Source organism: Pezoporus occidentalis, unplaced genomic scaffold, assembly GCF_034315485.1.
Source record: "Pezoporus occidentalis ecotype Australia unplaced genomic scaffold, CSIRO_AGI_Poc_V1 ctg54, whole genome shotgun sequence".
In the NCBI taxonomy this organism is placed as follows: Eukaryota; Metazoa; Chordata; class Aves; order Psittaciformes; family Psittacidae; genus Pezoporus; species Pezoporus occidentalis.
Window position 1 is genome coordinate 3064210 of NW_026915877.1, and position 16976 is coordinate 3081185.

General features: G+C 39.8%; 1 protein-coding gene across 13 annotated transcripts in view; it reads left to right on the plus strand.

Moving 5' to 3' along the window:
- Positions 1 to 16976, plus strand: part of MBD5 (methyl-CpG binding domain protein 5) — a 153551-nt gene that overhangs the window by 103110 nt on the left and 33465 nt on the right. For 9 of the 13 annotated variants that reach the window (XM_062637727.1, XM_062637725.1, XM_062637735.1 and 6 more), the window contains 4 exons: positions 3966 to 4647; positions 10516 to 10618; positions 11278 to 11458; positions 14595 to 16733. In XM_062637727.1, coding sequence (XP_062493711.1) covers positions 4535 to 4647; positions 10516 to 10618; positions 11278 to 11458; positions 14595 to 16733 — 2536 coding nt within the window. In that variant the 5' untranslated portion in view covers positions 3966 to 4534. The remainder of the gene's footprint in view (positions 1 to 3965; positions 4648 to 10515; positions 10619 to 11277; positions 11459 to 14594; positions 16734 to 16976) is intronic. The other 4 variants (XM_062637723.1, XM_062637732.1, XM_062637724.1 and 1 more) reach the window with 3 other exon arrangements.

Here is a 16976-nt window from a genome sequence, read left to right on the forward strand (position 1 = left end):
CGTGGGTTGATGAAAATCAGGCATTTGGACAGAATCCAATGTCCAGAATACTTTGAATTTGATCCAAAATCCAAACACTTTCTATCCCAATCCAGAGTACTTCAGATAGAATACATTGTTGGAGAAGGGTAAAATGGTACATCAAGGGATGAGATTTTTCTGCAATCAAGTTGGAAGGTTCTGGACTGGTAAGAAATGTAGAGTCATAGTCAAATGGATGCTCTGAATGTCAGAGCATTCACGGTCAGGCTGATCCCTACTGGGATTTAAATGTCTTTTTGATCACAGAGCACTTTGCCAGACTTGATAGAGTAGTGCCGCTGTCACCTCCAGTTGTCCCTTTAAACTTACAGCTTCGCATCTAGGCTGCCTTATCATATAAAACATTGCAAAACGAGCCTATGCCAGCACTAAGGTGAGAAAGACCCAGACCCAGCCTGGTTTAAATAACTCACCCTGATTTTCACTGCTACCTTCCTTAGATCCTTTTTTTTTGTTTGTTTGGCTGACACCCAGTTGTTGGGAAATGCAAAGGGTGTCCTTTGATGAATTGGGTTTGAGAGAGTTTAACTCTTCTTGAAGAGACAGGTACTATGTTTAATTTTTCTATGGTGTTACAAAAATAAAACAGTGACTCTGCACATGCAGTTTAGTGAAGGATTTCAGTACCAAACCTTCGCTGGCAAACTCTTAACTTCTGCCATTAATGCCAGATAGAAAAGTGCAATGCTTAGCAGATGTACTGGGTATTTTATTGCCTGCAGTTTGTGGAAATCTGGAAATCTGCACAGAACCGTGCTGGAGTTTAGTCAAAAAATCTCACTTCTGTGTGTTCCTATACAACATGATTAGTTACACACTGATTACCTATGTACTTCTACATGGCTAGTTACACACTGATTAGCCATGTACTAAGAGGCTTCCAGGAAGTTTTATCCCTCCTTTACATGATTCATTGCACACAGGCACATTGGTGTGTCCTTGCAGACTGCAGCTTGCATATGAGCACAGTAAATTACAAGATAAATGGTCAAACATCAATACTGTGAATAGTCTAGTTTACTATTTCTGATTAGGATGAGTGTGATATTTGGGGTATTTTTGTACCTGGAGAAAAATGGAAAATGGATCATCATACCTATGCTCTGATTCGTTCTCATTTTTGACATCACTCAAATCCTTGTGTTAGTTTGCAATTCTTTAGTCTCTAGTACTCCTAAAGAAAAAGTGATCCACTCTAGTGAGACCCCACCTGCAGTACTGTGTCCAGCTCTGGGACCCCCAACATAAGGACATGGACCTGTTGGAGTGAGTCCAGAGGACTCCATGAAGATGCTCTGGGGGCCAGAGCACCTCTCCTGTGGAAACAGGCTGAGAGAGCTGCTCTTGTTCAGCCTGGAGAAGGCTCTGGGTAGGCCTTAGAGCAGCTTCCGTTACCTAAAGGGGCCAAAAAAAAGCTGGAGAGGGGCTTTTTACAAGGGCATGTAAAGACTTGACAAGAAGAAATAGCTTTAAACTGACAGAGATGAGATTTAGATTAGATGTTAGGAGAAAGTTCTTCCCTGTGAGGGTGGTGAGGCACTGGCACAGGTTGCCCAGAGAAGCTGTAGCTGCCCCTTCCCTGGCAGTGTTCAAGGTCAGTTTGGATGGGGCTTTAAGCAGCCTGGTCTAGTGGAAGGTGTCCCTGCCTGTGACAAGGAGATTGGTACTCAGTGGTCTTTAAGGTCCCTTCCAACCCAAACCATTCTGTGACTTTTATTCCAATTCACTGTACTGAGTAAATATGTTTAAGTATTTCCCAAAGAAGAAGCAGTTAATTGAATTATTTTGCTTCTTTTAGTACTATTTCAAGCTATATGCAGTATAGAAAAATGGTTTATCTTGACTAGATGATGAGTATTATGGTTGTGATGGAATGAGATGTTAGCTGAGGCAAGACATTGCAGAAACAGTAGAAATACAAGGGTTACTTCAAAGCATGTCTCTTGCTGCTTTTGCAAAAAAAGAAATTGATGGCTGTTATTTTCTTGTAATGGATCCAGTGCAGTTGCTCTAAATAGCAACATGATCCACAGCAAGACTAGGCTAAGAGTTGAGCAGCACTTTCTTTGTGCTTCTAGCATTTTAAATATGTATTTTCTGATTCTGATTTTACTGTATTACAAAAGGTTAATTCTCTTTAAAAATATTAGGGAAATTATGTACCTGTTTCAGCCTTACACAAGACCTACAATAAAAATACCAGTGCAGCATTCAGCCATAATGCTGAAACTTGAAGGTAAATTCTGCCTTAGTTTTGATGAAGCATCATCTGCTACCTTCTTAATGAGGATAAAACCGATCAAATGCCAGGACTTCCACACTGAAAACCTGCTAGAGTCCTGAACTGTTGCCAAGTGCTCTCCAAATCCTATTTCTGTGCACCAGATTTAGAGATTAAAGGGTAGATTGTTTTCATAGGAGAGAGAGAGCAAGGTGCATTCACTGTAACCATTGCTGGTTGGTACCTGGTCACCTCACCGCTGTCAGTGTGCAGGGTCTCATCATTGTTTCCTTATCCCTTCCCTGATTTTGGCCGGCCATGGGTTACATCCTGTTGTGCTCTGGAGCACAACAAAGTTGAAACAGATCCTTGCAAAACAGTGCCAGGCTGTCCTAGAAGGCTTTGTCCTGCAGAAAATCATGTTCATTCTGAAAATTGCACTCTGTTCTTTAGATTTCAGTGCCTTAGACAAAGGGGGTATGTCCACCCGGCTCCTTTCTAGTCCACACCCTTCTTGTAAATACCATGGCCATTTATTTTTTTTTTCTTTATGTAGCATTTTGAACTTGACATTTCTAAGTAGCACATCTAAAGAGGACGTACTGCATATGTGTACCTAAGGGAATACTTTTGAGGAGTATATTTATTCCTCTGCACTCTTCCTTTAGTGGTCTTGAAGGAAGGATCTGTTGTGACTGTTAAATATAGATGTAATGCCTTGTTGGTATTGTTGTTGCAGAAATGTTTTAGGATCCTACATATTTGTGTTCCGTCTCTACATCAAGAAACCTTTTCTTATTAAAATCAGTCAGGTCTGTAGTAACACACACTATGTTTTAAAATATTAGCATAACATTAGTGTTAGGAATAAGGCAGAATTGACATGATTCCAAATAAAACCTGTTAACATTGTTACTATGGTAGTTCATCAGTGACATCTTACTTTTGAGTTCTAGGGCTTGGGGTTTTTTTCTGAGGTATTTACTATTTGAATTGCATATTCCGTGTTTGTCTTGCCTTAATAAAATGTCCTACCTCAAGAGTTAAGTCTCACCTGCTCAACTTGAAAAACTATTTTGGGGGACACCACACTTTACATCATTCTGAACTTCTTTCATGAAGATGTGCTTGTACAGTATAATCATAGGAGGGGAATTATTACTTATGATATTAAGATTGCTTCACAGATAATTCTGAGAGCAGTGTATTGATGCTGGCTTTTTCCTTATTATACAATTTTTTATAAGATTACTAATTTAGTCTAAATGCGGGGGGTTCCCATTGTATAGATATTACCAACCCTAGAACCATCTCGCTTCACATTAAATTCGTTCAACTTTATAAATTTTAAAGGGCATTAATTGAGCTAGTCATCTGTTGATAATTCTGAACAGAAGCATATGTAAAACTATTCAGTTAAAAGATACATCCCTTAATTCACCCAAACTGTACTTTAACTATTTAGTAACAGTTGCACTCTCATAGCTTTTAAGATGTAGCTCTGTTGCAACCCCATATAAATAGAACATGCTAGCAGGATTTTATTCACCCTAAGCCTTATTTTGATAGTTCCATTGACATTTAAAATTTTGATTCTAAGCTCTTTAAATGGATGCAGCTGTATACATCTTCCTGAGTTACAGAACTGTTCTGAAAGACTTCAGAAAATGGCTCATGTGTTTTCTGTATCTGTATTTTTCAGGCTGTTTTATTGGATCCAGGGAATCATGAAAGAAACTCAAGAAGACAACTTGGATAATGAATGGAAGATAAAAAGAAAACAAAAAGAATGTGGCATATAAAGGGTATAATACCTGGAGGTATTAGATCTGACTCATATTTATAAAAATGAGACAAGCTTTCACAAAAAACAAGTTATCTTAGACAGTCATCAAGCTTGGAGCCATGCTGTTGAACTAGAAATTCTCCTTTTCCCCATTCTCCTTTCTGACAGGTAACAAAGGATTGGTGAATTATGATTTTCCCAAGTTGGAAGCACTAATTTTTATCTATATAGTTCATCCTTATGACTATATAAGGAGTTAAACATTACATATTTAATGTGGATTATAATGGAAAAGTGACTCATTAACAAAAATGGCCACTTTTAAGGACTTGGTTTCAAGTTGAGCTGGAGCCTCCCAATGCACTTTGTACAGTTTGGGGAAAGGTGTACTGAATGGCCTTCTCTGGGGGGCCATGATGATATGTAGTAAAAGGATATCATCTTACTGTTGATATCTTTGAAGACTCATAAACAGAAACAGAAAAATGAATGGTGGAAAGGAGTGTGACGGAGGGGACACGGATGGAGGGCCACCAGCAGTGCAAGTTCCCGTTGGTTGGCAGCGAAGGGTGGACCAAAGTGGAGTGCTCTATATCAGGTAAGGTTATCTGAGGTGGTTACTGGTTTTGTTTTCATTATAGTTTTGCCAGAACATGTGAATTAGTCAGCTCATCTTTTGTACTCAAAAACTTCAGAGCTTGTTCTTTTTGAAGTGCAAGATCATTTTTTCTGCTGATATTAGTGGAGTCCACTTATGTCAGTTGTGCCATTTGCATACCCTTAACGTAGTCTGAAATCTAATATTGCTAGGTTTTGAAAATTTGATAATAATACATGTTTTGCTTTAGGCGTGAATAGTTCTTTGTTACTTATTATTGTCATATGGATTTTAAAGCTAAGCAGTAGCAGATTTAACCTTACTTAACATCTTTATTATTCAGACCTTTTGCAATGAAACTAACCAGAGTTCTAGTTATATGCCACATTTGAGATGTTAAGAAATCTCTGCTGTCTTTTGCTGATTCCTAGATGCACAGGCATTGCCTTTTCCTTGCACCAGCATGGGCTTTTTGTAAAAGGCTTTGCTGGTTGAATTCAGCACCATGATCAGACATGCAAACAGTTCATGAGTGATAAGGCAGAGTGAGACTGATTTCTGTCAGCAGCAAGCCTTCAGCTCAGTTTATGCAGTGCCATGCAGCTTTATCCTGACAGTCTGTAGCTCTTCCATAAGTCTTTTCTGGGTTTATCTTCCAGGTGTCCATTATATTTTTGTGTTTTATTTACTCTCTTTTGAAAGGAAATGAAAGTGGTGCAACTCCTTAGTAGCTGCAGAAAATGTCAGGTTTTATATGCCCTGTAAAGATCCTTTGTCCAGTAACACTGACATTCTCCAGCAAGACTTACTTCTGTAGATTCCCCACATTTTTCATGTGGGAAAGACAAGAACACAAGCCTAAATCCAAAGTTTAAAGTATCCTATTTAAACAAATAATCATATTTGTTTAGCTTATTGGATTTTTGTTTGTTATTTGATTGTTTGTTAGCTTATTGGATTTTTTTTTTTTTTTTTTTTGCTTCTCCCTGGAATAGTCACAAAGAAATTGAAATTACTATTAAATTAATGAGTTCAGACAAACAGACTATAAATTAAATGGTATTGGAAAAGAGATCAAAGTTAACGGTAACAAAATATGGGTACATCAGGTTTACATCAGTGAGTTCTAAATGATTATCAGTCAGTTATTTGCTTAATCTTACTCCACTAATCTGTGATTAAAATAACCGCTTCTTCATATTTTGTGTACTACCAATACAAAAGTCTTTAATGAGTCAAAGCATACTCCAATTTTACACTAAACTACCATAAAAGATCAAATGCATTCCAGTGTTTCTTGTTTATATTCTCAATTAGCAGAATCATACAAAATCCATGTCAGTGATATGCATGTCAATGATAAATCGCCTTCCCCTTGTATTTCTCATTACAGCTGTAATTTACTGGGCCTCTGCCTTAGCTAAAAAATCAATGAGAAAGACAAAGTTGTTAGGAGGTTGTTTTTTTTCCCCTATCATCCACGTATGCAGGCGTCAAGACATATAATGCTTTGGTATTTTTATATGCCCGATGATCCTACCGGCTTATGAACTTCATTTTCTGCAGCTGCAAGAAGCAGGCCACAAAATTTGTGCTGCTTCTTCGAGCATGTGTCTTTCATGTTTATAAATTAGTAAATGTTGGTATAATTCTGACAGTTACTTGCTTTTCTGTCTTCTCTTTTTTTTTTTTTTTATGTTTTCTTTGTTCAGGGAGACTTTCTTAATATTTCTGTTCTGAATTGCCTTACACAAAGCACTTGATTTATTCTTGTTGATCCTATTAAGTTTGCCTGCTACTTTTTTCAGCTTGGGGAAGCTTCCAAGCCCGCTTCCCAGGCTTTGACCATGTATTTTTTTTTCTCTTTAATCCAGTGGTTAATTTTCTGATTGCCTTCTGTAAGCCCTTTTGATTAAGAAAGGTTGTTTATCATGGTCCACAACTCTTACGTTCTTGTTTGGTGGAAGTCACATGGTAGGATATATTAGCTGGGAGGGATGGAAGTCAAATAGTCTAACCTCCTGCTTGACATGGAGCACCCGCCACACTTGATCAGGTTAGCCCTTTATAAGGAAAGGTTGGTTTCGCCAGCTGCATCATCATGGATTGAGTTTCCACTGCCTCTCTGGGTAACCTGCTCCGGTGCTGCTCTGCCTTTCTGAAGGAACAGCCACCCTGAAAATATACATGGCATTTATTGAGAGAATGAAAAGCCAAACAATATTGACTCAAAAGCTGTCCAAGGGAAAATTAGTGTATCTATTAAGATCTGACATGATTTAACTAGAATAGATGATCCCAGCTGAATAAGGACTCATTCTAGTTATTCTTCCTTCCAAGTGCGAGGTCTTACACCTGGGTCGGAGCAATCCCAGGCACAGCTACAGGTTGGGCAGAGAAGAGATTCAGAGCAGCCCTGCAAAGAAGGACTTGGGGGTGTTGGTCGATGAGAAACTGAACATGAGCCGGCTTCAGTGTGCGCTTGCAGCCCAGAAAGCCAACCGTATCCTGGGCTGCATCAAAAGGAGCATGACCAGCAGGTCGAAGGAGGTGATCCTGCCCCTCTGCTCTGCTCTTGTGAGACCTCACCTGGAGTATTGTGTGCAGTTCTGGTGTCCTCAACATAAAAAGGGCATGGATCTGTTGGAACAAGTCCAGAGGAGGGCCTCGAGGATGATCAGGGGACTGGAGCACCTCCCGTATAAAGACAGGCTGAGAAAGTTGGGGCTGTTCAGCCTGGAGAAGAGAAAGCTGAATGGAGACCTCATAGCAGCCTTCCAGTATCTGAAGGGGGTGTGCTGGGGAGAGACTTTTCATTAGAGACTGTAGTGACAGGACAAGGGGTGTAATGGGTTAAAACTTAAAGAGGGGAAGTTTAGATTGGATATAAGGAAGAAGTTATTTACTGTGAGGGTGGTGAGGCACTGGAATGGGTTGCCCAGGGAAGTTGTGAATGCTCCATCCCTGGTGGTGTTCAAGGCCAGCTTGGCCAGAGCCTTGGCTGACATGGTTTAGTGTGGGGTGTCCCTGCCAATGGCAGGGGGGTTGGAACTAGATGATCCTAAGGTCCTTTCCAACCCTAACTATTCTATAATTCTGTAAAGTGTGCTTGCTTTTCCATCAGTTGTTAACAGTTGCTTTGAAGTAAACCCATTAATTAACCAGTTTTTATTACCTGATAAAAGCACTGAGTCTCAGTGATATTCTAGGTAAAACAGTGCTACTGCCTTAAAGTAGCACCTAAATGTTTTCTTCAGCTTACTGTTGATGAAGTCATTGGTGGAATAAACTGAGGAAAGCAATTTAATAAAGGGAACAGGTATCTCAACTGTCAATAACAGATCCGAATATATTTTATCATTTACTCTTCCTTGATTTTTTGGGAGGCCTAAAACTTCTGGATAACCTAAGCGCTGAAAAAAAGCTGGTATTTTCTTACATGGGAAGCTGTGGATTATTCCTTGAAGTATAGGACCGTGAGGAAACTTATGCACACAGAAGATACTTTGCAATTAAACAGGTCTGTCCAGGAAAAAGGCCTTTTTGAAAATTTTGTTGATTCTTGCGAAGAAATAACCATGCATATATGCATGGCTTTAAACTGAAAGAGGGTAGATTTAGATGAGATATTAGGAAAAAATTCTTCCCTGTGAAGGTGGTGAAGCACTGGCACAGGTTGCCAAGAGAAGCTGTGGCTGCTCCATCCCTGGCAGTGTTCCAAGGCCAGGTTGGACGGGTCTTTGAGCAGCCTGGTCTAGTGGAAGGTGTCCCTGCCTGTGGCAGGTGTGTTGGAGCTAGAATGATCTTTCAGGTCCCTTCCAATCCAAGCCATTCTATGGTATATGTGCAGTAGGAGTGCTGAATCCCACATGCCACAGATTCAGTGGGCTGATCTGCCCTTTTCTGGTAAGGGTCAGTATCCCAACCTTCCTTTCCACCCACGGATGGTCAGTGCATTGGATGTGTGCCTATGCAAACCACACACCAAGGAAGGATATTTAAAATTGCTTTACTCTAGGATTAGGGAGGGTGTAAAATGAACTCTTGATGGTATAGCTTTACTCTTGCAGCTGAGTTGTCCTGTTTCACCAATGCAAATAAAATGCCATCCTGACTCCAGAGCATATTCCCAGGGACAGCTTTTAACATGAGTTTTTAAGTGTCACAGAAAGTGTCTGTAAAAGTTTTGCACGTAGGTGGGATAGTGTGGAGTAAATGCCAACCTGAGTTTCTCCCATGGGAAGCTATTGCATCTTTATATGTGGACTGTGCACAGGGTGAGCAGTTGCTCCTGCGTGTATAGTCAGGGCAGGCCAGGAAAGTCCAAAGTGGTCAGCCAGCGCTAGAAATGCAGACCTGTATAGAGCAAGTGACACTGAGTTAAAATATGATAATGGCAGCATCATGGTTTAACCAGTTCATCGCTGAAATGAAGATACAGAAAAATAAAAGGTAATTTCCCTCTGCTTACCAAGTATTTCAGCTTAAGACTGGGAAGGTGACCTTCTGACCTATTGCTTCCTATCTGTACCATTATTTTTAGATTGCTCTTTTATTGTAGAATCATAGAATGGTTTGAGGTGGAAAGTACCTAAAAGACCATCCAATTCCAACCCCCCTGCCACTGTCAGGAACACCTTCCACTGGACCAGGTTGCTCAAAGCCTCATCCAGCCTGGCCTTATCTTGCTTACCCACAGAGCTGTCACTGTTACACAGTGACCTGGACAGTTCTCTCCGAAATAACTATTTCAGGTCAAGTCAGGCAAATAAATTACTTATTTAAATTGTTGTCATAACTTTAAATGTCACTTGCAGGTGTTTCTTTATGTGTTACTTAGTTCTTGCGCAGAATTAAGTGTTTATACATTTGGGTTTGAGAAAGAAAGTTCATCATAGTTTGGAATTTTGACTCCTTTTTTGTGATCCAAACCATTCCACTGAAGTTGTTTTTGTTAAAATAAGGGCTGTTTACAGCTGCCATTAAGAACCAGTGGTTTAGCTGTCCTCATAAATTATTGTATTCTTTCCCTGATAAACAGCTTAGATGGCCAAGTAATAAAGAGCAATCTGGAAGTTAGAGGCTTGTGACATGAGAACTTTTTCATCTTATGAATAAGTGATTTTGCCGTAACAGAATTTCCACTGTCCTATTTTTGGATGTGGAGATAATGATTTTTTGGTGGGAGTTAGTGAAATCCAAGTGCAGTTTATCAGAAACTCATTGGGCTGCCTTCTTGGTATAATATTTCTCACTTTCAGTGAAAGGGTTGAAATTTTAGCTGAATGAAATCAAATTGTTTATGCAACTAAGAGACACGACCACAACAGTTTTTGTTACTGTGGCCCCTTTGCTGTATGTGTTTTCTCATACTTACAACACACTTTTGTGGTTTTTTTTTTTCTTTTTAAATGAGATCACACTCCTAAAAAATACAGATGAGTGTTGTGCCTGCATGGAGCTGCAGTGATGTGACAGAAGGGAAGGAGGTCCATGGGGACTGCACTCTGCCTGTGTTACACTTAATAGGAGAGAGGAGGGAGAAAAATAATCTCCTAGTGTAGTTAAGCAGTAGTTAAGGCTTTCAAGCAGGCTTTAATGTGAATATTAAATATCAGTAATATGAGTTTCTTTTTTCTGCATTTGCTGTGTTTTTCTATAGTAAAATCTTCCTTTAAAATGTGGTTTGGGAGCTAGTTTTGATAAGTATCATCTCAGTTCCTCACTAAAAGCAAGAATTGCTATTAAAAAAAAATACTAAATCTCAGCTGTGTTACCATAAACACTCTGTGTGTGAGCTGTTAGGATGGTAAGTAGAAGTCATGATATATCAAATAGCTTGTATTCATCCTCTCTGTTCCTTTACAGTCCCAGTGGGTCTTTATTATCCTGCTTGGAGCAGGTGAAGACTTACTTGCTGACTGATGGAACATGCAAGTGTGGCCTAGAATGTCCTCTCGTTCTTCCCAAGGTAAAGAAAAACATCATTATGGATCTCTGTACTATAATCCTTATGAGCTATGTCAGCTGATATGCTATGCCATGCTAGTCATTGTTCAGATCATATATATATGAAATGAGATAAATGGTATATACCCAAAGATTTGCCATAAAATTACAAAAATTAATCTGCTCTCTGTCTTTTTCCCTCATGGAAAACATCTGACTCAGGTTTTATGGTGTTTGAAGATTTTACTGTTAAACTGGAAACCTACTGTTGGCGGCATCATGTTAACAGGGGAGAATCAGGGTGAAACACTGATTTATGTGATAGCTTCAGTATCAGCTTCGCAATTTTATATTCTACATACAAATTGAAACTTTTCTCTTAAGCACGGGGCAATCTCAAATACGCATGGTCCTTTCTTTTTCCTCCATACTCTTGATGCTGAGGAGTGTTAAAAGTTCTGTTGCTAGATGACAACTTCCATGGCTGTTATTGATTATTATTGACTTTTTATTTATAAACTTGAAATGTGCTATGAAAGTATCTCTTGGGCAGTGTATGAGCAGTCAGATAGCTCTACAGAACTGTGGCAAGTTAATTCTATGTAAGATTTTTGGTTTAGGTATATTTGGTGAGTTTGCTACCTCTAATGACTATTTTAAAACTGGAATTTTTACTCTCAGGTCTTTAATTTTGATCCTGGAGCTGCTGTGAAGCAAAGAACTGCTGAAGATGTTAAGGCGGACGAAGATGTCACCAAACTATGCATACATAAAAGGAAAATTATTGCTGTGGCTACACTTCATAAAAGCATGGAAGCACCACATCCTTCGCTAGTTCTAACTAGTCCTGGTGGTGGAACAAGTAAGTAAAACCATGCAGAATCATTTAGTTACTTGATTTTAAATATATGTAATTACTATGCAGAACCACCCCTGAAAGTCTAATGTATCTATGAGCAAAATAGTAAACAGATCCATGTTAAAAATTGAGGTAGTAATTAGAGGGATGTAGGTGGTTAGAAAATGAGTCTAAAAAGCAGGTCAGCACAGACTTAAGAGCATGATTTCCTTGGAAAAGATATCAGATTGTTCTAGACAAAGAAAATACATTAGCTCTCATCTTTTGGAACTGTAGTAATATGTCTGATATTCTGTCACATGGGAAATTAGAGAAGCAGAATAAAGTGATTATAAAGGGATTAGAATGTGGCTAAGGACTTGACTAAATGGGAAATTGTATTGCAAGGCAGAATATACAGTAAGAGAAGATCTCCACTGTACTTTCCGAAGGATTATTTGGGGGGACCAACCTAGATTAGCATCTTAATGATCTATATCAACAAAAAATGAGGCAATTTGTTGATGAGTGAAGTTGACAGGTGTTGGCAAAACAAGAGAAGATCAAAACGTGTTGAAAAACTGGGGGATCATCGAGACCAGGAGTGAAAAGAAAAGGTATAGCAACAAATCCTGTTAATTGTGAGGTCATTCACCTGGGGACTACTGAAAAAAGCTGTTAGCTGTAAATTATTGAGAAAGAAGACCTAGGTATAGTAGCTGATCAAAGATGTCTGTGAGCAGTACCAGATGGCAGTGTAGTGCAGATCAATGTGACTCAAAGAGAAGTACAAATACTGTTGTATGTGTCCTGCCTTCCTGCACTGCTGTTCTCGCTAGTGACACTCAAGCTGAAATAGAGCAGAGGCTTTGCTCTTAGTGAACTGCAAAGCCTGTTTATGGAACTCATCTAAAAGTGTTTAGCTTGTTCAACCTAGTAAAATGGTGGCTGAAAGGAGATGTGATTGCTGGCAATAAAGGCATCAGTAGAATCACAGCAGAAATAAAGCTCCTTAAGCTGAAGGACAAAGTTAGCACTGAAAGAAACAACTACAAAGCCAGAGTTGCATAGAAAGTTCAACTGAAAATTAGGTACTTTGTAAGGATTACAAGAAAAGGTTCTGAAGTAGTCTTACAAATCCAAATGGTTAGGACAAAGGGGTGAAGGTTACTTCTAAGACAGAGGTTGGAAAGTTTATGGTTATATACTCTGGTACACACAACTTCTGGGAAATGGCCCTCAATAATCTGACAGTTCTTTTGTGCCCCTATATTGCTGTAGTAATAGCTGGCTAATTGCTAACCACTTTGTAGCTTGACTTCAAAGTGGAATATTTTAAGAGCATAAAAATAAATAATGTATTTCAGATACAGAGACAATGCTAAGAAACCAGTGCTGCTTGTAGTACTGATGTGCTCTTATATTTTCAAACTGTTATTTTTTATTTTAAAGCTGTGTTTAAATTGGTTTTTGCAGTGCATTTTTTTAAACTATTAGTGCAGTTTTCCAAATTACTATGCACTTTCTTTTTTTATTCTTTGACTCATACTTAAATTACTTTTTTTTTAATTAGCAAAATTAAGGAGGTAAACCCAGCTAAATATTAAAGACATGAGTCACATTTATATGGTCTTTCTCTGTTGATCAGAATTTTGTGCACTAAGCAAAGAAGAAAATTTCCCTATAAATTGGCTTTTGAAACAAAATGTCTCTTCATTTATGCACACTTACATTTGACCGTATGCTTAGGTCCAGCATTCAAGGTGAGGATTCTCGTACTTATTTTGGTTTGCAGTTCAGTCTTGAAATATATCCCCTAAAAGAGACTTTGGCTGTATTATGGGAAAAGTAATATGTTTGTTTCTGTCATGATGTAGCTGGTTGAGCAAATAGAATGAAGGCAGAATTGTCAGTGCCATCTGTCCCCTATGGTCAGGCTGAAGGAAAGAAGGGAATTGGGTTTTTCTGAGTAGAGGAATTTAAAGGCATCTCTGAACTCATTTGAACATGAAATCTTCAACTTGTTATTCAAGTTTAAATTTACATATTCAGAGGCTGCATGCCAAGTACTACAAACTGAATTACAAATTCCCAGAGCAACAAAAACTGGCAGAAAGTCCGCCAGACTTGGAGAGACTTTTTTGGTGGTGTTTTTAAGGTAAAATGTTAAAAAAAAAAAAATCTTTTTAAGTAAAACTGATACTAGTGGGCAGAAAATGGTAGTGGTCTTCTGCTGGTAGGAAGGTCTAGTCTTGAAACTGGGATATACAGGAAAATTTTCAATTGTAGAGGGGTTCACATGTCTGCATACATGAAAATATCCCCAAGGCCTTTATTCTGAAAACAAACATATAAGGTAGAGCCCCTTCTTAAATTTAGCATCTTCACCCCAGGCAAAGCTAGTTGCAGAAACTGCAGGAAAAGCCTTAGTTCAGTAAAGGAATGCAAGACATGATGTAACGTATGTCCTCACCTTTTTAGCACAGCAGTTCCCAGGAACATATTAACTCTGTGGACTGGAACTCAGTGCCCTTGGTACCAGCAAATGATGTGGAGCAGCCAGAGAAGCTGCATCCTGCCTTGCAGAGCCACAGTCTCTTCAGTCTCTCCAATTAAGTGCTTAGCTGAGTACAAATTTGGGCCAAAGTCATATGGCACAGATCCCCATTCATCCTCAACAGTGACAGTATTTAGTGCAGGACCCTTTTCTGTGTGGGGTGAAGACAAATTAGTCTAAACCCTTGTTGGGCTTTGTTCCTCCTGCATTCAATAGATGGTGCCAGAGGCTCCTTTTCCCTTCGACAGTGATAGCCTGCTGCTCCTGCCAGCGCTCTGAGCAGCAGCCACAGCGGTGATGCCAGAGATTCAGGAGTAGGACACCAGAGATGATGGTTAGAAAGAAACGACAAAAGGGAAGGAAAACGATGTAAAGTTGTCCGTATTTAGGCAGTCTTTATATGGAAATTAAGGTCTATACTATATACTAGGGTAGCATGCACCATTCCACAAGTACTTGGTGATTTAGGTATTATATCTGTTGAGGCAAAAGTTTAGCCAAAAGGGTTTCTAGCTTTTGTGAATATTTTCACACACAGCAGTTTTGCACTGAAATGTGTGATACCAGATTTCAAAACAGTAACTGTTGTGTTTTTAATATCAGGTGCAACTCCAGTAGTTCCTACTCGAGCAGCAACTCCAAGATCAATGAGGAATAAATCACATGAAGGAATTACAAATTCTGTGATGCCAGAATGTAAGACTCCTTTCAAGTTGATGATAGGGGCATCTAATGCCATGGGTAGGCTTTATGTGCAAGAAATGGCTGGAAGCCAGCAACAAGAACTTCATTCTGTCTATCCTAGGCAGAGATTGGGTAGTAATGAACTTGGACAGAAGTCTCCGTATCGTGGCAGTCATGGTGGGATGCCCAGTCCAGCTTCATCAGGATCACAGATATACGGAGATGGCTCAATCTCTCCTAGGACTGACCCACTTGGAAGCCCTGATGTTTTCACAAGGAACAATCCCAATTTTCATGGAGCACCCAACTCTAGTCCTATTCACATGAACAGGACACCTCTGTCTCCACCATCAGTAATGCTACATGGTTCTCCTATACAGTCATCCTGTGCAATGGCTGGAAGGACTAATATACCTCTTTCCCCAACCTTAACCACAAAAAGCCCAGTAATGAAAAAACCCATGTGTAATTTTTCAACTGGTATGGAAATACCACGAGCAATGTTTCACCATAAACCACCCCAAGGTCCACCCCCACCTCCTCCACCACCTTCTTGTGCTCTTCAGAAAAAGCCATTAACATCGGAAAAGGATCCACTTGGCATACTTGACCCTATTCCAAGCAAACCAGTGAATCAGAATCCTGTTATCATTAACCCAACTACTTTCCATTCAAATGTCCACTCTCAGGTACCCGTGATGAATGTAAGCATGCCTCCTGCTGTTGTCCCTTTGCCAAGTAATCTTCCTTTGCCAACTGTAAAACCTGGTCACATGAACCATGGAAGTCATGTTCAAAGAGTTCAACATTCTGCTTCAACTTCCCTCTCTCCTTCACCAGTGACATCCCCAGTTCATATGATGGGATCCGGGATTGGAAGGATTGAGGCTTCTCCCCAAAGATCACGTTCTTCCTCCACATCATCAGATCATGGAAATTTCCTGCTGCCTCCAGTAGGACCACAGTCATCCTGTAGCGGAATTAAAGTTCCTCCCAGGTCCCCAAGGTCAACAATAGGGTCACCAAGACCATCTATGCCATCTAGCCCTTCCACCAAGCATGATGGACTTAATCAATACAAGGACATCCCTAACCCATTAATTGCTGGAATGAGTAATGTATTAAATCCTCCTAACAATGCAGTTTTTTCTACTGCGTCAGCTGGAAGTGGTTCCTTGAAGAGTCAGCCTGGTTTGCTGGGAATGCCTTTAAATCAGATCTTGAACCAGCACAATGCTGCCTCTTTTCCAGCAAGCAGTTTACTCTCAGCAGCAGCCAAAGCACAGCTAGCAAATCAAAATAAACTTGCTGGTAACAACAATAACAGCAGTAGCAATTCTGGACCTGTTGCCAGTGGTGGCAACAATGAAGGACATAGCACTTTAAATACCATGTTCCCTCCCGCTGCCAATGTGCTTCTACCAACAACTGAAGGGCAAAGTGGCCGAGCAGCACTGAGAGATAAATTGATGTCTCAGCAAAAAGATCCTCTGAGAAAAAGAAAGCAGCCGACCACCACAGTGTTGAATTTGCTAAGACAGTCTCAGTTGGACAGTACTGGAGTTTCCAAAGCTGGATCTGATTTGATAAGAAAGCAAAGTCAAAGCTCTTTTCCCATCAGTTCCATGTCCCAGCTACTTCAGTCCATGAGTTGTCAAAGCTCTCACATGAGCAGCAATAGTACCACCAGCTGTGGGAGCTCAAATACTGCTTTACCATGCGCTGGTAACCAGATGCATTTTGCAGACACCAGTATGAACTCTGGCAGTCTCCAGAACTCACTGGCACAGAGTTTACCCTTGCGAGGGGAAGGTGTGCACTGCCAGAACACAAACACTAACTTTGTCCATGGTACTAGCCCAGGCACAACCAACCATCTTGCAGGTTTAATAAATCAGATGCAGGCTAGTGGGAACTGTGGGATGCTCAGTCAGTCAGGAATGGCTTTAGGAAATTCATTACATCCAAACCCACCTCAGTCAAGAATCCAAGCATCCTCCACTCCAGTGATACCAAACAGCATTGTTAGCAGCTGTAATCAAACAAGTCCTGAAACAGGTACGTTTCCTTCTAAAAGGATACCCCTATGTTTGACTGACTGGGAATATATGATGACTGTTTTTAAACGGGTTCCTCTTACATATCTACTTTTTTAAACTTGGGTTTACCAATATGCGAAGTATGCCTATTTTATGCTGATACCCAGATTCTCAAAAATAAAAGAAACAAAAAACAGTGGAAGACTAAAATATATCTCCTGTTCTCTAAACAAAATCACCCTGGCCTCCTTCCTATGACAAC